Here is a 16,516-nt window from a genome sequence, read left to right as displayed (position 1 = left end):
CCCCCTCCAGTGACTGAGGTCACACCTGACCCCCTCCCCCAGTGACTGAGGTCACACCTGACCCCTCCCCCAGTGACTGAGGTCACACCTGGCCCCTCCCCCAGTGACTGAGGTCACACCTGACCCCTCCCCCCAGTGACTGAGGTCACACCTGACCAATCCCCAGTGACTGAGGTCACACCTGACCCCGCCCCCAGTGACTGAGGTCACACCTGACCAATCCCCAGTGACTGAGGTCACACCTGGCACCTCCCCCAGTGACTGAGGTCACACCTGACCCCCCCCCAGTGACTGAGGTCACACCTGACCAATCCCCAGTGACTGAGGTCACACCTGACCCCCCCCAGTGACTGAGGTCACACCTGACCCCGCCCCCAGTGACTGAGGTCACACCTGACCCCACCCCCAGTGACTGAGGTCACACCTGACCCCTCCCCCAGTGACCTGAGGTCACACCTGACCAATCCCCAGTGACTGAGGTCACACCTGGCCCTTCCCCCAGTGACTGAGGTCACACCTGACCCCCCCCTCCAGTGACTGAGGTCACACCTGAACCCCTCCCCCAGTGACTGAGGTCACACCTGACCGCCCCCCCCCAGTGACTGAGGTCACACCTGACCAATCCCCAGTGACTGAGGTCACACCTGGACCCTCCCCCAGTGACTGAGGTCACACCTGACCCCTCCCCCAGTGACTGAGGTCACACCTGACCAATCCCCAGTGACTGAGGTCACACCTGACCCCCCCCCAGTGACTGAGGTCACACCTGACCCCCCCTCAGTAACTGAGGTCACACCTGACCTATCCCCAGTGACTGAGGTCACACCTGACCCCCCCCAGTGACTGAGGTCACACCTGACCCCCCCCAGTGACTGAGGTCACACCTGACCCCTCCCCCAGTGACTGAGGTCACACCTGACCCCCCCATGACTGAGGTCACACCTGACCCCCCCCCCAGTGACTGAGGTCACACCTGACCCCCCCCCCAGTGACTGAGGTCACACCTGACCCCTCCCCCAGTGACTGAGGTCACACCGCCCCCCCCCCATGACTGAGGTCACACCTGACCGCCCCCCCAGTGACTGAGATCACACCTGAACCCTCCGCCAACAATGTCTAGGTTTAGCCCTTCCCCTTCCCCCGTTGACTGTGACTGGGCCCTCTCCCGCAGCGTCTCCCTCTCCTGCTCCAGTTGCTGTGCTCCCAGGCACTTCGGGTGCCGACAATCCAGCAGCACGAGCCCGGCTGGAAATTCAGAATCAACAACCGGCACATGCGCACGGTGTCACTCTGGCCATTGTACTAGTTGTTTAATTTAGCCTTAGAGCCACAAACTGACACTCAGGGGGTACACTCACTGCACAGGGGTACACTTCAGGGACGAGTTTTGTGAACCGGGAACTCTTCCGAGTACATTGTTTGCCCGGGGACATAGTACCTCATCCGGAGACTGTCCCCGGAAAAGGGGGAAGTATGGCCACCCTATCCTATTCTCACCATGTCCCTCCATCCTTCTCTTTCCAGAAGTGCCTCTTATTGCCTTTCGCCCCGATGTAAGAAAACTACTCGGCACTTGGTCTGAGCATTAAACAAGGCTTTAATCAACTGGTTCACAACATGGAGATCTCGTTGTGTCCTTCACTAGTTCCTGTTAAAGAATGTCCTGCACAAGCTGAACCCATGCCCAAGTATTTATACTCTCCCTGGACAGCGCCACCAGCAGGCCGCCCAGTATTACTTCTTAAGTCATTTCCACATGAATGACAGATTCATGTTAGCCCTCTTTTACTGAACTAGTTTGAAATCAACCAGGTCACCTCCTTCCCCAAAGGCATTCCTTGCCCTGCTGTTTTAATGGAGGCATTTATCTGTGATTTATTTTAAATGATTTAGCAGCCAAGAGAGTGGAATGTCATTCTGTGGTGAATGTTCATTCAGTGACACTGTCAAATCTCCTGTAGTTTTAATCGGCCCAAAATCCATGGGCTTCACACTCCCAGCATAACTCACTGTGATTTAGATCAGGACAAAAAACCCATCTGGTTCACTAATGTTCTTTAATGTTTTTTAGGGAATGAAATCTGTTGTCCTTACCTGGTCTGGCGTATATGTGACTCCAGACCCACAGCAATGTGGTTGACTCTTAACTGCCCTCTGAAATGGTCGAGCAAGGCACTCAGTTGCACACAACCGCTATGAAAAACAATAAGAAGAATAAAACCGGACGGACCATCCGGCAGCACTGTGGGAGTACCTTCACCGCACGGACTGCAGCGGTTCAAGAAGGCAGCTCACCACCACCTTCTCAAGGGCAATTAGGGATGGGCAATATATGCTGGCCTTACCAGCGATGCCCACATCCCAGGAACGAATATTTTAAAAATCCCAAACACAGCCGGTACTGGTCTACACCAGGAGTACCCGCAGGTCTGGGCCACGTGCTCCTGTCCAGGATATTTAAATTGGGTGACCACACCCCGATCTTGTGAACCTTGGTGAGATCGGTCATGGTAGGAGCATCCTGGGGTTTAAATTGGGGCTACCACTTTTTGGACCAATGTGTTTAAAGGTTTCAGTATATGTAGGCTAGATCTGGTTTCTTGATGAGTATCTCTTTAACATCCCATCACTAACTGGAGTGCAATTTAATAGTTGCTTAGCCTAGGCTGCAATCGGCAACTATGAAAGAACCCTTTCTCAATGTATAAGAGATTCCTGATTTGTTTTTTATTTCACTCAACGCAGTGTGGATCATATTCTTGGGAAAGGACAGTTCACAACAGACAAGAGATCTCGTGAAAAAGGACCATCAGACTACAATGTCACTGATGATCTCAGCATGATGGGACGGGTGGTCAAAGTTGAAAAACAGGTAAAAACAATGACCACTTGGAAATTATTCCATTCCGTTCCAGAGGAGCAACTCCCCTCATGGGAAAGGAAGAAGACACTCAAAATAGTAACTCCACATTTACAGGCTCCATGTGTATCGCCAAGGATGGGCTGGGCATTTGAAGGGTCAATCCTTCGATTGTCCGGCCTCTAATCTGGGTGTTTGAAGGTTCAATCCATCGATTGTCCGGTCTCTAGTCTGGGTGTTTGAAGGTTCAATCCATCGATTGTCCGGACTCTAATCTGGGTATTTGAAGGGTTAATCCATCGATTGTCCGGACTCTAATCTGGGTATTTGAAAGGTTAATCCATCGATTGTCCAGTCTCTAATCTATGTGTTTGAAGGGGCAATCCATCGATTGTCTGGTCTCTAATCTATGTGTTTGAAGGGGCAATCCATCGATTGTCCAGTCTCTAATCTATGTGTTTGAAGGGGCAATCCATCGATTGTCTGGTCTCTAATCTATGTGTTTGAAGGGGCAATCCATCGATTGTCTGGTCTCTAATCTAGATGTTTGAAGGGTCAATCCATTGATTGTCCTTTCTCAAATTTGGGTGTTTGAAGGGGCAATCCATCGATTGTCCAGACTCTAATCTGGGTGTTTGAAGGGGCAATCCATCGATTGTCCAGACTCTAATCTGGGTGTTTGAAGGGTCAATCCATCGATTGTCCAGACTCTAATCTGGGTGTTTGAAGGTTCAATCCATCGATTGTCCAGTCTCTAATCTGGGTGTTTGAAGGTTCAATCCATTGATTGCCCGGTCTCTAATCTGGGTGTTTGAAGGGTTAATCCATCGATTGTTAGATCTCTAATCTATCTGTTTGAAGGGTTAATCCATCGATTGTCTGCTCACTAATCTGGGTGTTTGATGGGTCACTCCATCGATTGACCGGTCTCTAATCTTGCTGTTTGAATATTCAATTCATCGATTTTTCCGGTCTCTAATTTGAGTGTTTGAAGGGTCAATCCATCGATTGTCCAGTCACTAATGTGGATGTTTGAAAGCTCAATCAATAAATTGTCCTTTCTCAAATCTGGGTGTTTGTAGGATCAATCCATTGATTGTTAGATCTCTAATCTATGTGATTGAAGGGTTAATCTGGGTGTTTGATGGGTCACTCTTCGATTGTCCATTCTCCAACCTGGGTGTTTGAAGGTTCAATCCATCTATTGTCTGGTCGCTAATCTGGGTGGTTGGATATACAATTCATCGATTTTTCCGGTCTCAAGTCTGGGTGTTTGAAGTTTCAATCCATCGATTGGTCGCTATTCTGGGTGTTTGAAGGATCAATCCATTGATTATCTGGTCTCTAATCTGGTGTTTGAAGGAGATGACAGATCCATTCAACAAATACTTTGGTTCTGTCTTCACGGAAGTGGACACAAACAACTTCCCAGAAATGCTAGGGAACCAAGGGTCTAGTGAGAAGGAGGAATTAAAGGAAATTAGTGTTAGTAAAAAAATAGTGCTGTAGAAATTAATGGGACTGAAAGCTGATAAATCCCCAGGGCCTGATAATCTGCATCCCGGAGTACTAGAAGAGGTAGCCATGGAAATAGTGGATGCATTGGTTGTCATCTTCCAAAATTCTATAGATTATGGAACAGTTCCTGCAGATTGGAGGGTGGCAAATGTAACCCCACTATTTAAAAAAGGAGGGAGAGAGAAAACCGGGAACTACAGACTAACATTAGTAGTAGGGAAAATGCTAGAGTATTATAAAGGATGTGATAACAGGACACTTAGAAAATATCAACGGGATTTGACAAAGTCAACATGGATTTATGAAAAGGAAATCGTGTTTGACAAACCTAATGGAGTTTTTTGAGGATGTAACTGGTAGAATAGATAAGGGAGAACCAGTGGATGTGGTGTATTTGGATGTTCAGAAGGTCTTTGATAAAGTCCCACATAAGAGGTTAGTGTGCAAAATTAAAGCACATGGGATTGGGGGTAATATACTGGCATGGATTGAAAATTGGTTAACAGACAGGAAACAGAGAGTAGGAATAAATGGGTCTTTTTCGGGGTGGCAGGCGGTGACTCGTGGCGTACCGCAGGGATCAGTGCTTGGGCCCCAGCTATTCACAATATATATCAATGATTTGGATGAGGGAACCAAATGTGATATTTCCAAGTTTGCTGATGACACAAACCTGGGTGGGCGTGTGTGCTGTGAGGAGGATGCCGAGAAACTCCAGTATGATTTGGACAGGTTGGGTGATTGGGCAGAAGCATGGCAGATGCAATATAACATGGATAAATGCGAGGTTATCCACTTTGGTGTCAAAAACAGGAAGGCAGATTATTATCTGAATGGCAATAGATTGGGAGAAGGGGAAGTGTCCTTGTGCACCAGTCGCTGAAGGTAAGCATGCAGGTGCAGCAGGCGGTTAAGAAGGCAAATGGTATGTTGGCCTTCGTAGCGAGAGGGTTTGAGTACAGGAACAAGGATGTCTTGCTGCAGTTGTACAGGGCCTTGGTGAGACCACACCTTGAGTATTGTGTGCAGTTTTGGTCTGAGGAAGGATGTTCTTGCCGTGGAGGGAGTGCAGCGAAGAATCACCAGGCTGATACCTGGGATGGAAGGAATGACGTATGAGGAGAGATTGGGTCGATTGGGCTTATACTTGCTGGAGTTTAGAAGAATGAGAGGGGATCTCATTGAAACTTATAAAATTCTAACAGGACTAGACAGACTAGATGCAGGAAGGATGTTCCCGATGGTCGGGGAGTCCAGAACCAGGGGTCACAGTCTAAGGAGGTAAGCCATTTAGGACAGAGATGAGGAGGAATTTCTTCACCCAGAGAGTGGTGAACCTGTGGAATTCTCTACCACAGAAGGCAGTAGAGGCCAATTCATTAAATATATTCAAGAAGGAGTTGGATATATTTCTTAAGGCTAAACGGATCAAGGGATATGGAGAGAAGGCAGAAACGGGGTACTGAATTTGGATGATCAGCCATGATCTCACTGAATGGCGGAGCAGGCTCGAGGGGCCGAATGGCATACTCCTGATCCTATCTTCTATGTTTCTCTGTTTCTATGACACAAAACTCGGAGGGATTGTGAGTTGTGAGGAGGATGCAAAGAGGCTTCAAGGCGATTTAGACAAGTTGAGTGAGTGGGGAAGTACATGGCAGATGCAGTATAACGTGAATAAATGTGAAGTTATCCACTTCGGTAGGAAAAACAGAAAGACAGAGTATTATTTAAATGGTGATAGATTGGGAAATGTTGATGTACAAAGGGACCTGGGTGTCCTTGTACACCAGTCACTGAAAGCAAACATGCAGGTGCTGCAAGCAGTTAGGAAGGCAAATGGTATGTTGGGCTTCATTACAAGAGGATTTGAGTACAGGGGCAAGGATGTCTTACTACAGTTATACAGGGCCTTGGTGAGACCACACCTGGAGTACTGTGCAGTTTTGGTCTCCTTACCTAAGAAAGGATATGCTTGCCATAGAGGGAGTGCAGCGAAGGTTCACCAGGCTGATTCCTGGGATGGGAGGACTGTCGTATGAGGAGAGATTGGGTCGACTAGGTCTATATTCACTAGAGTTTAGAAGAATGAGAGGAGATTTCATTGAAACATATAAAATTCTGTCCAGTCTCTAATCTGGGTGTTTGAAGGTTCAATACATCGATTGTCCAGACTCTAATCTGAGTGTCTGAAGGTTCAATCCATCGATTGTCCGGACTCTAATCTGGGTGTTTGAAGGGTCAATCCATCGATTGTCCGGTCTCTAATCTGGGTACCTGAAGGTTCAACCATCGATTGTCCAGTCACTAATCTGGGTGTTTGAAGGGTCAATCCATCGATTGTCCAGTCACTAATCTGGGTGTTTGAAGGGTCAATCCATCGATTGTCCGGTCTCTAATCTGGGTGTTTGAATGTTCAATCCATTGATTGTCCAGTCTCTAATCTGGGTGTTTGAATGTTCAATCCATCGATTGTCCGGACTCTAATCTGGGTGTTTGAATGTTCAATCCATTGATTGTCCAGTCTCTAATCTGGGTGTTTGAATGTTCAATCCATCGATTGTCCAGTCTCTAATCTGGGTGTTTGAAGGGTCAATCCATCGATTGTCCAGTCTCTAATCTGGGTGTTTGAAGGTTCAATCCATTGATTGTCCAGTCTCTAATCTGGGTGTTTGAATGTTCAATCCATTGATTGTCCAGTCTCTAATCTGGGTGTTTGAATGTTCAATCCATCGATTGTCCGGTCACTAATCTGGGTGTTTGAATGTTCAATCCATCGATTGTCCGGTCACAAATCTGGGTGTTTGAAGGGTCAATCCATCGATTGTCCGGTCTCTAATCTGGGTGTTTGAATGTTCAATCCATCGATTGTCCGGTCACAAATCTGGGTGTTTGAAGGGTCAATCCATCGATTGTCCGGTCACTAATCTGGGTGTTTGAAGGGTCAATCCATCGATTGTCCGGTCACTAATCTGGGTGGTTGAATGTTCAATCCATCGATTGTCCAGTCTCTAATCTGGGTGTTTGAAGGGCTATTCCATCGATTGTCCGGTCACTAATCTGGGTGTTTGAAGGGTTAATCCATCGATTGTCCGGTCACTAATCTGGGTGTTTGAAGGTTCAATCCATCGATTGTCCAGTCTCTAATCTGGGTGTCTGAAGGTTCAATCCATCGATTGTCCAGACTCTAATCTGAGTGTCTGAAGGTTCAATCCATCGATTGTCCGGACTCTAATCTGGATGTTTGAAGGTTCAATCCATCGATTGTCCGGTCTCTAATCTGGATGTTTGAAGGTTCAAGCCATCGATTGTCCGGTCTCTAATCTGGGTGTCTGAAGGTTCAATCCATCGATTGTCCAGTCACTAATCTGGGTGTCTGAAGGTTCAAGCCATCGATTGTCCGGTCTCTAATCTGGGTGTCTGAAGGTTCAATCCATCGATTGTCCGGTCTCTAATCTGGATGTTTGAAGGTTCAAGCCATCGATTGTCCGGTCTCTAATCTGGGTGTCTGAAGGTTCAATCCATCGATTGTCCGGTCTCTAATCTGGGTGTCTGAAGGTTCAATCCATCGATTGTCCGGTCTCTAATCTGGGTGTCTGAAGGTTCAATCCATCGATTGTCCGGTCTCTAATCTGGGTGTCTGAAGGTTCAATCCATCGATTGTCCGGTCTCTAATCTGGGTGTCTGAAGGTTCAAGCCATCGATTGTCCGGTCTCTAATCTGGGTGTCTGAAGGTTCAATCCATCGATTGTCCGGTCTCTAATCTGGGTGTCTGAAGGTTCAATCCATTGATTGTCCGGTCTCTAATCTGGGTGTCTGAAGGTTCAATCCATCGATTATCCGGTCTCTAATCTGGGTGTCTGAAGGTTCAATCCATCGATTGTCCGGTCTCTAATCTGGGTGTCTGAAGGTTCAATCCATCGATTGTCCGGTCTCTAATCTGGATGTCTGAAGGTTCAATCCATCGATTGTCCGGTCTCTAATCTGGGTGTCTGAAGGTTCAATCCATCGATTATCCGGTCTCTAATCTGGGTGTCTGAAGGTTCAATCCATCGATTGTCCGGTCTCTAATCTGGGTGTCTGAAGGTTCAATCCATCGATTGTCCGGTCTCTAATCTGGGTGTTTGAAGGTTCAATCCATCGATTGTCCGGTCTCTAATCTGGGTGTCTGAAGGTTCAATCCATCAATTGTCCGTTCTCTAATCTGGATGTTTGAAGGTTCAATCCATCGATTGTCCAGTCTCTAATCTGGGTGTCTGAAGGTTCAATTCATCGATTGTCCGGTCTCTAATCTGGATGTTTGAAGGTTCAATCCATCGATTGTCCGGTCTCTAATCTGGGTGTTTGAAGGTTCAATCCATCGATTGTCCAGTCTCTAATCTGGGTGTCTGAAGGTTCAATCCATCGATTGTCCGGTCTCTAATCTGGGTGTCTGAAGGTTCAATCCATCGATTGTCCGGTCTCTAATCTGGATGTTTGAAGGTTCAATCCATCGATTGTCCGGTCTCTAATCTGGATGTTTGAACGGTCAATCCATCGATTGTCCGGTCTCTAATCTGGATGTTTGAACGGTCAATCCATCGATTGTCCGGTCTCTAATCTGGATGTTTGAACGGTCAATCCATCGATTGTCCGGTCTCTAATCTGGGTCAGGTGTCACACTGTGAAAATCACAGCATTAGAGAATGTATGGCTTTGTATACTGAAGGTGACATTTATCTTAACAGGTCCAGTCCATCGAATCAAAGATGGACTTGCTCCTGGAGATCTACAGACAGTGTTTGCGGGAAGGCTCTCTCTCAGCACTCACCCTCGCCTCACTGCAGATGCCGACCTTTGAGCTCGATCAGACACCTGATTACCAAAGTCCTGTAGACGGGCCCAGCTCAGCGCAGATTAGTGGCTGCACATCGAGATCCACAAGCGCTAGAGGATTACAGCTCAGCCTTACGCCAAATGATCCAAGTGCTCCCTCTTGTTGTAGCATCAGCTCAGCCATGCATGCTCACCTTACTCCTGATAACCACTGTGATGGACCCGCAGTAAATCAAATGGTTCAGTCTGCCAAGGCCGCGGAGCCATCCTTTCAGAACATCAGCAAGGCAGGTCCTCTCCAGATTATTCCTGTCAGTACACAGGGGCTTGGTTCTGATGTCACCACCGGAGTGGCAGAAGCTAAACTCACACGGGAGACATCATGGAGGAGGAGCCAGAGTGCGGAAAACGAGTCCTTGGTCAAAGTCTGCTCAGTGACGGACAAACCCTTAGAACAATCTCTGTCTGTGCAAAATCTGATCCAATCTACACAAGAACCGAGGGTGCCATTCACCAGCATCGACCACAAGAGCACCATGATGAGCCAAGAGCATTATCCCAACTGGACAGACTCGCGACTCTTGGTAAGAGACGAGGAGATCGACGCAGAGACGCTCGAAGCCGCGGACTCACTGAGGGCTGGTGTACCCAGAACATCTCAAGCTGAGGATTCATCAGGCCGCTTGAGCCTGTCTCACATTCGGCTAAAATGACAACAAAAGAAGCTTTCCTTTCAAATGTTGCTTCAGTTTCTGAAACGTATCATCGCATGGACTCTCTCTGAGGATGAGGCAAATCATGAAACTTTCAAATGCAACAATCTGAATAAATCGGAAAGTCACTTGTAGGAGCAGTTATGGTCTAGTTGCATGAAAAATGCATGTTAAATTAGAAATGAGATCGATTTTAAAGTACTATGAGTAAAAACTGCCTGATTCTGTTGATATAGCAGGAATTATTCTTGTAAGAAATGTGCACAGAGATTGTTTGAGGATGGATAAGAGTACAATTCAGGGGTCCGGACTGCTTAAGACCATTGTTACTTACAGCACGCAAGCGTTAAAGTTGCATCTCCAGGCTTCTGTCCTGTTTGTGAAATCCTATTATTTTATCTAGGTGATGGTTCCTGTTTACATCAAAAATATTTTTCAGCCACCTGTGAGTTACAAAGATCAGTGTGTCTGTCTGTTACAGGACAAAGACACTCATCTCCTTTGAAAAACATTTATAGAATATTCAATATCATTTTGAAAGTTTATTTCTGTATATATGGGTGAATTGCTGATAACTGATTTCTTTTTGAGTGGCGAATTAGTTTCAGGTTGTCCTGAGGACCTTTTCTTTGCTGAGAAAAGTGTGAGAACAATCTGTAAGACGGATGGTAATAGAGTACCAGAGCTGGAAGTAGATGCGATCTTAAAGCCGAATGTGCTGTAAGGTGCAAAGTGATTTAAGTGATGGGACTTTCTTTGAAGCAGATGCAATTTTTGGCAAACTGTTTTCTGATAGAATGAGATGTTAATGCCTCACTAAAACAATGAACACTTACTGTAGACTGCTTTGTATATCGTTTTGTTAATCTGTGTATAAGAGATGCTGATATTTGTTCTGATTAGTTGTATGATAACATGTTGGAACAGCAGCCCAGCTGGTAGATCCAGATGCTGCCTTGAAGCACAATTTGCTGAGCGATTGATCATATTATAGAAGCATAGAATCTTACAGCACTGAAGGAGTCCATTTGGCCCATCGTGCCTTCTCTTTGAAAGAGCTATCCAATTAGTCCCACTCCCCTGCTCTTTCCCCATGGCCCTGTAAATGGCTTCCCTTCAAGTATTTATCCATTTCCCTTATGAAAGTTATTATTGTATCTACTTACACCACCCTTTCAGGCAGTGCATTCCAGATCACTACAACTCACTGCATAAAAAAGTCACCTCACCTCGACTCTGTTTATTTTGCCAATGACCTTAAATCTGTGTCCTCTGGTTACCGACCCTTCGGCCAGTGGAAATAGTTTCTCCCTATCTACTCTATCAAAACCCTTCATAATTTTGAACACCTCAAATCAATCTCCCCTTAACCTTATCTGCTCTAAGGAGAACAATCCCTGCTTCTCTACTCTGCCCACATAACTAAAGTCCCTCATCCCCGGTAGCATTCTGTAAATCTCCTCTGCAGCCTCTCCAAGGCCTTGACATCCTTCCTAAAGTGTGGTATCCAGAATGGGACACAATACTCCAGCTGAGGCCTAACCACTGATTTATAAAGGTTTAGCTTAACTTCCTTGTACTTGTACCCTATGCCTTTATTTATAAAGCCCAGGATCCCACATGATTTTTTAACAGCCTTATCAACTTGTCCTGTCCTTCAAAGACTTGTGTATGTGAACCCTCAGGTCTCTCTGTTCCGGCAGCCCCTTTAAAATTGTAACATTTAGTTTATATTACCTCTCCTCATTCTTCCTACCAAAATGCATCACTTCACACTTCTCTGCATTAAATTTCATCTGCCATGTGTCTGCCCATTTAACCAGTCTGTCTATGTCCTCCAGAAGTCTGCTACTATCCTCCTCGCTGTTTACTACATTTCCTATCATCTGCAAACTTTGAAATTATGCGCTGTATATTCAAGTCCAGGTCATTAATATACATCAAAAAGAGTAGTGGTCTTAATACTGACCCTTGGGTAACACCACTGTATACTTCCCACCAGTGTGAATAACAACTGTTCACCGCTACTCTGCTTTCTGTCCCTTAGCCAATTTCGTATCCATGCTGCCACTGTCTCTTTAATCCATGGGCTTTAATTTTGCTAACAAGTCTATTATGTGGTACTTTATCAAATGCCTTTTGAAAGTCCATATACACAACATCAGCCGCATTACTCTCATCAACCTTCTCCTTTACTTCATCAAAGAACTCGATCAAATTTGTTAGACATGACTTGCATTTGACAAATCTGTGCTGGCTTTCATATATTAACCCATGTTTATACAAGTGTCAATTAATTTTGTCCTGGATTATTGTCTCTAGAAATTTCCCATCACTGATGTTAGGCTGACTGGTCTGTAGTTACTGGGTTTACCCCTCTCCCCTTTTTTAAACTGTAACATTTTCAATCCTCCAGTCCTCTGGCACCTCCCCCATATCTAAGGAGGATTGAAATATTGTGGCCAGAGTCTCTGCAATTTTTACCCTTACTTCCCTTAATAACCTAGGATGTATCCCATTTGGACCAGGTGACTTTTCTACTTTGACGACTGCCAATCTTTTAAGTACCTCCTCTTTATCTATTTTATCCTATCCAATATCGCTACTGCCTCCTCCTTTACTACTACATTGGCAGCATCCTCTTCTCTAGTTTTGGACAGATGCAAAGTATTCATTTAGTACCTCAGCCATGCTCTCTGCCTCCACAAGAAGATCTCCTTTTTGGTCCCTAGTCGGCCCCACCCTTTGACTACCTTTTACTATTTATATGTTTATAAAAGACTTTTGGGTTCCCTTTTATGTTAGCTGCTAATCTATTCTCATACTCTCTCTTTGCCCCTCTCATTCCCTTTTTTAGATCCCCTCTGTACTTTCTATATTCAGCGTAGTTCTCTACTGTATTATGAACCTTACATTTATCAAAAGCCTTCTTTTAATTTTAACCTCCATCTCTTTAGTCATCCAGCATCCAGGGAGTTCTAGTTTTGGATACACTTCCTTTCCCCTTCATGGAAATGTGTCTAGTCTGTACCCAAACCATCACCTGTTTGAAGTCCTCCCACTGTTCAATTACTGTTTTGCCTGCCAATCTTTGATTCCAATCCACCTGGGTCAGATCCCTTTTCAACTCACTGAAGTTAGCCCTCCTCCAGTTGAGTATTTTCATGTTTGATTGTTCCTTGTCTTTTTTCATAACTATTCTAAACCTAATATTATGATCACTATTTCCCAAATGCTCCCCCATTGAAACATACTCCACTTGCCCACTTCATTGCCCAGAACTAGTTCCAGCACTGCTTCCTTCCTCGTTGGGCTGGAAAAACACTGATCAAGAAAGTTCTCTTGCACACATTTCAGGAATCCCTCCCCCTCTTTGTCCTTTATATTGTTTATGCCCTGTCTATATTAGGATAATTGAGGTCCCCCAATATCACTACTCTCTTGTTTTTACATCTTTATATACATATGCATGACATAACTGCAGAGGATCTTACCACATCACACTGTTCTCCATGTTGTAACCTCTCATTGCCAAGACAATTCAGTGAAAAGTGAATTTTCGCAACATCTCAGATCATTTAAAAATATTATCTTATTTGATATATGCAGAAAATTGTAAGTAATTGCTCGAAGTTTAAAAACTGCAATGAATGAGTCTGCATTTTCATTCATCAAAACTCGGTCTGTAAATTTTACGAATTGTACAATATATAAAGGATATACAGGTTTTACAGCCATTGATTCCTTTTCTTATTTGATATGTATATGGTGCCTTTCTTGCCTGATCTTGTATTGAATCTGAAGACTAAAGATGAATCCCTAGCATAAGGGAGGGTCCTGGCAGATGCTGAGGCTCTTTTAAGATCAACTTTAATTGTGCTTAACGTCAATTCAAATCCTATTTGAATAATAAGTTTAATGAATTGTTTTCACAAGTAATTCATTACGTGGAACTGGGTCATTTTGTCTTAAATGACCTGCTTGAGATATGATTTCAGTTTTGTTTAATTTATTTTGTTCAGTGACAGGTCGATTCAATCTCCAGCAATGATTTCTTTTCTCAAAATACAATAAACCTAGAAAAATTGAATGCTGTTCCTGTTTATTCTTTGACACAAATTTTTTTTAAGTTTCTGAAGAGCAGATTTAATTACTCCCAGCCTTTTGGGGTTGATTTCATTTATGGGATCCCTGATTTTTCTGAACCATCTGTTTCATTATGAATATCTTATCTTTATCTTAAGCTGAGAAGCCCAAAATCCCACAGAGCAGGACTGCACCAGGAATAGAAGAACAGAACAATGCAGAACTAATTGTCACATGAGGCCAAGGCTGGTTTTCAAAAGCCTGTTGATTGTAGGAAGAAGGGAAAATGGAGGAGGAGGGAGAGGAGCTCCAGTTTTGAACTCTTTAGGGTAAATTTTCCATTCAGTGCCTGGGAAGAGTGGAGAATCTTGCGGGTAGGACCACACGTGGGATACAGAGCCCACCTAGTTATTCTTCCGGCAGCTTCTGTACAAGGCATGCGATGTTGTCGCCAGATTGTCAGCTCTGCGCTCCATCCGGGTCCTGCTGGCCCAGCAGTGAAGATGAGAAACTACCTCTTCACACTCTGAAAGTAACCTGAAGGATACACAAACCTCTATGGGTTTAATGTGAAATAAAATAACCCATTGAAGCATGTGGTCACAGTATGACATTCAATTCTGACCAGACCAACACTTTTATTTGCTAGAAGCTCTATTGGGATAGAATTGAAAAGCAAAGAGGTTATGTTAAACCTGTACTGAACCTTGGTTAGGCCACACAGAGGGGTTTCCCAGGAGGTCACACTGGAGATGGGTGTCAGGCTCCAAACTTCCACAGCTGTGGTTATGCCTTCTAAAAGTTCCCCCAGACCTGAGACAACAAAGTCCTGCCACCTGCAAATGATGACTGATCAAATCTCCTATTTAATGGTTGACCTGCTGCTGATAGTCAGCAATCCAAATGTGCTCCTGCCAGGTTTTACTGTCGTGTTTCAGAACAGGTGTGTTTCATGTGGGAAAAGGGTTAAAATCGCAAAGGCCTTTCAAAATGGCATTATAGAGGCAATTTAGTGCTTGTTAAGGGCCTTAACGGCCTATCCCGCCTCTTGGAGGCAGGACGGAGACGGGACCATTAGACACGAATTAATGAAAATTGCGTGGAGGCGGGATTGGGCCCGCCCGCCAGTTTTTGCAATTTTAACCCCCCACACGCCTCCAATCCCACCTCCACGGCCCAATGAAAATCCTGCCCAACCTGTCTATATCCCTTTGCAGCCTCTTTGCATCCTTCTCACAACTTACTTTCCCACCTGGCTTTGTATTGTCAGCAAACTTGGATAAATTACACTCGGTCCCCTCATCTAAGTCATTGATATAGATTGTGAATAGCTGAGGTCCAAGCACTGATCCTTGCAATACCCCACTAGTTACAGCCTACCAACCCAAAAATTACCCATTTATTCCTACTCTCTGTTTTCTGTCCGTTAACCAATCCTCTATCCATTGCTAATATATTACCCCCATTCCCATGAGCCCTAATTTTGTATAATAATCTCTTGTGTGGCACCTTATCGAATGCTTTTTGAAAATCCAAATACACTACATCCACTGGCTCCCCCTTATCCACCCTGCTAGTTACAACCAATGTTTGATTCAGTGCTCTGAAGGTCTCCGCAACCGGTGAGCCAGGTTCTAAATAGGAAAACTGTGCATGCATGGAATTTTGAATGGCCCACGCAGCCCGCTAAAGGGGCCGCGCGGGCAAAAAAATCATTAGAGGGAACATTGGTTACAACCTCAAAAAACTCTAACAGATTTGTCAAACACAATTTCCCTTTCATAAATAAAAACAGAAAATGCTGGAAATACTCAGCAGGTCAGGCAGCATTTGTGGAGAGAGAAAGATAGTTAATGTTTCAGGTCTATGAACTTTCATCAGAACTGGAAAAAGTTAGAGATGTAACAGATTTTAAGCAAGTGCAGGGGCAGGGAAAGGGGGGATGAGAGGAAAGAACAAAAGGAAAGGTCTGTGATAGGGTGGAAGACAGGAGAGATTAACTGACAAAATGGATGATGGTGTAAGGCAAAAGGGGATAGTAATGGGGCAAGTAAAGAAACAAAAGATAGGTCTAGAAGAGGTGTAAATGGGAAGAGCAGAATCAGCACATGCTGTCCAAAAAAATGGGGGGCAGAGGTTATGATTTGAAATTGTTGAACTCAGTGTTGAGTCTGGAAGGCTGTAAAGCGCCTACTAGAAAGATGAGGTGCTGTTCCTCGAGCTTACATTGAGCTTCATTGTAACAGAAAAGGAGGCCGAGGTCAGAGTGGGAGTGGGGCGGTGAATTAAAATGACCAGCAACCAGTAGCTCAGGGTCACACTTACGGACTGAACGGAGGTGTTCCGCAAAGCGATCACCCAGTCTGCATTTGGTGTCCCCAGTGTAGAGGAGACCACATCGTGAACAGCGAATACAGTATACTAAATTGAATGAAGTACAAGTAAATCGCTCTTCTGTTTGGGGCCTTGGATGGTGGGAAGGAAGGAGGTAAAAGGGCAGGTGTTTCATCTCCTGTGCTTACAT

At 44.9% G+C, this 16,516-nt stretch overlaps 1 protein-coding gene across 1 annotated transcript in view; it reads left to right on the top strand.

Moving 5' to 3' along the window:
• LOC147112402 (potassium voltage-gated channel subfamily KQT member 5-like) overlaps window positions 1-13,643 on the top strand; it is a 16,770-nt gene extending 3,127 nt beyond the window's left edge. Inside the window, exons 2-3 of the mRNA XM_085998173.1 lie at window positions 2,746-2,872; window positions 9,106-13,643. Of these exons, the coding sequence (XP_085854299.1) occupies window positions 2,746-2,872; window positions 9,106-9,906 (928 nt within the window). The 3' untranslated portion in view covers window positions 9,907-13,643. The remainder of the gene's footprint in view (window positions 1-2,745; window positions 2,873-9,105) is intronic.
• Window positions 13,644-16,516: the final 2,873 nt, after the last annotated feature.

This window comes from Somniosus microcephalus, chromosome 9, assembly GCF_052327205.1.
Source record: "Somniosus microcephalus isolate GS21.2 chromosome 9, FLI_Smic_1.0, whole genome shotgun sequence".
NCBI classification, from domain to species: Eukaryota; Metazoa; Chordata; class Chondrichthyes; order Squaliformes; family Somniosidae; genus Somniosus; species Somniosus microcephalus.
Note: the sequence above shows the minus strand (reverse complement) of the source record. Positions and strands in the feature narration are given on the sequence as shown.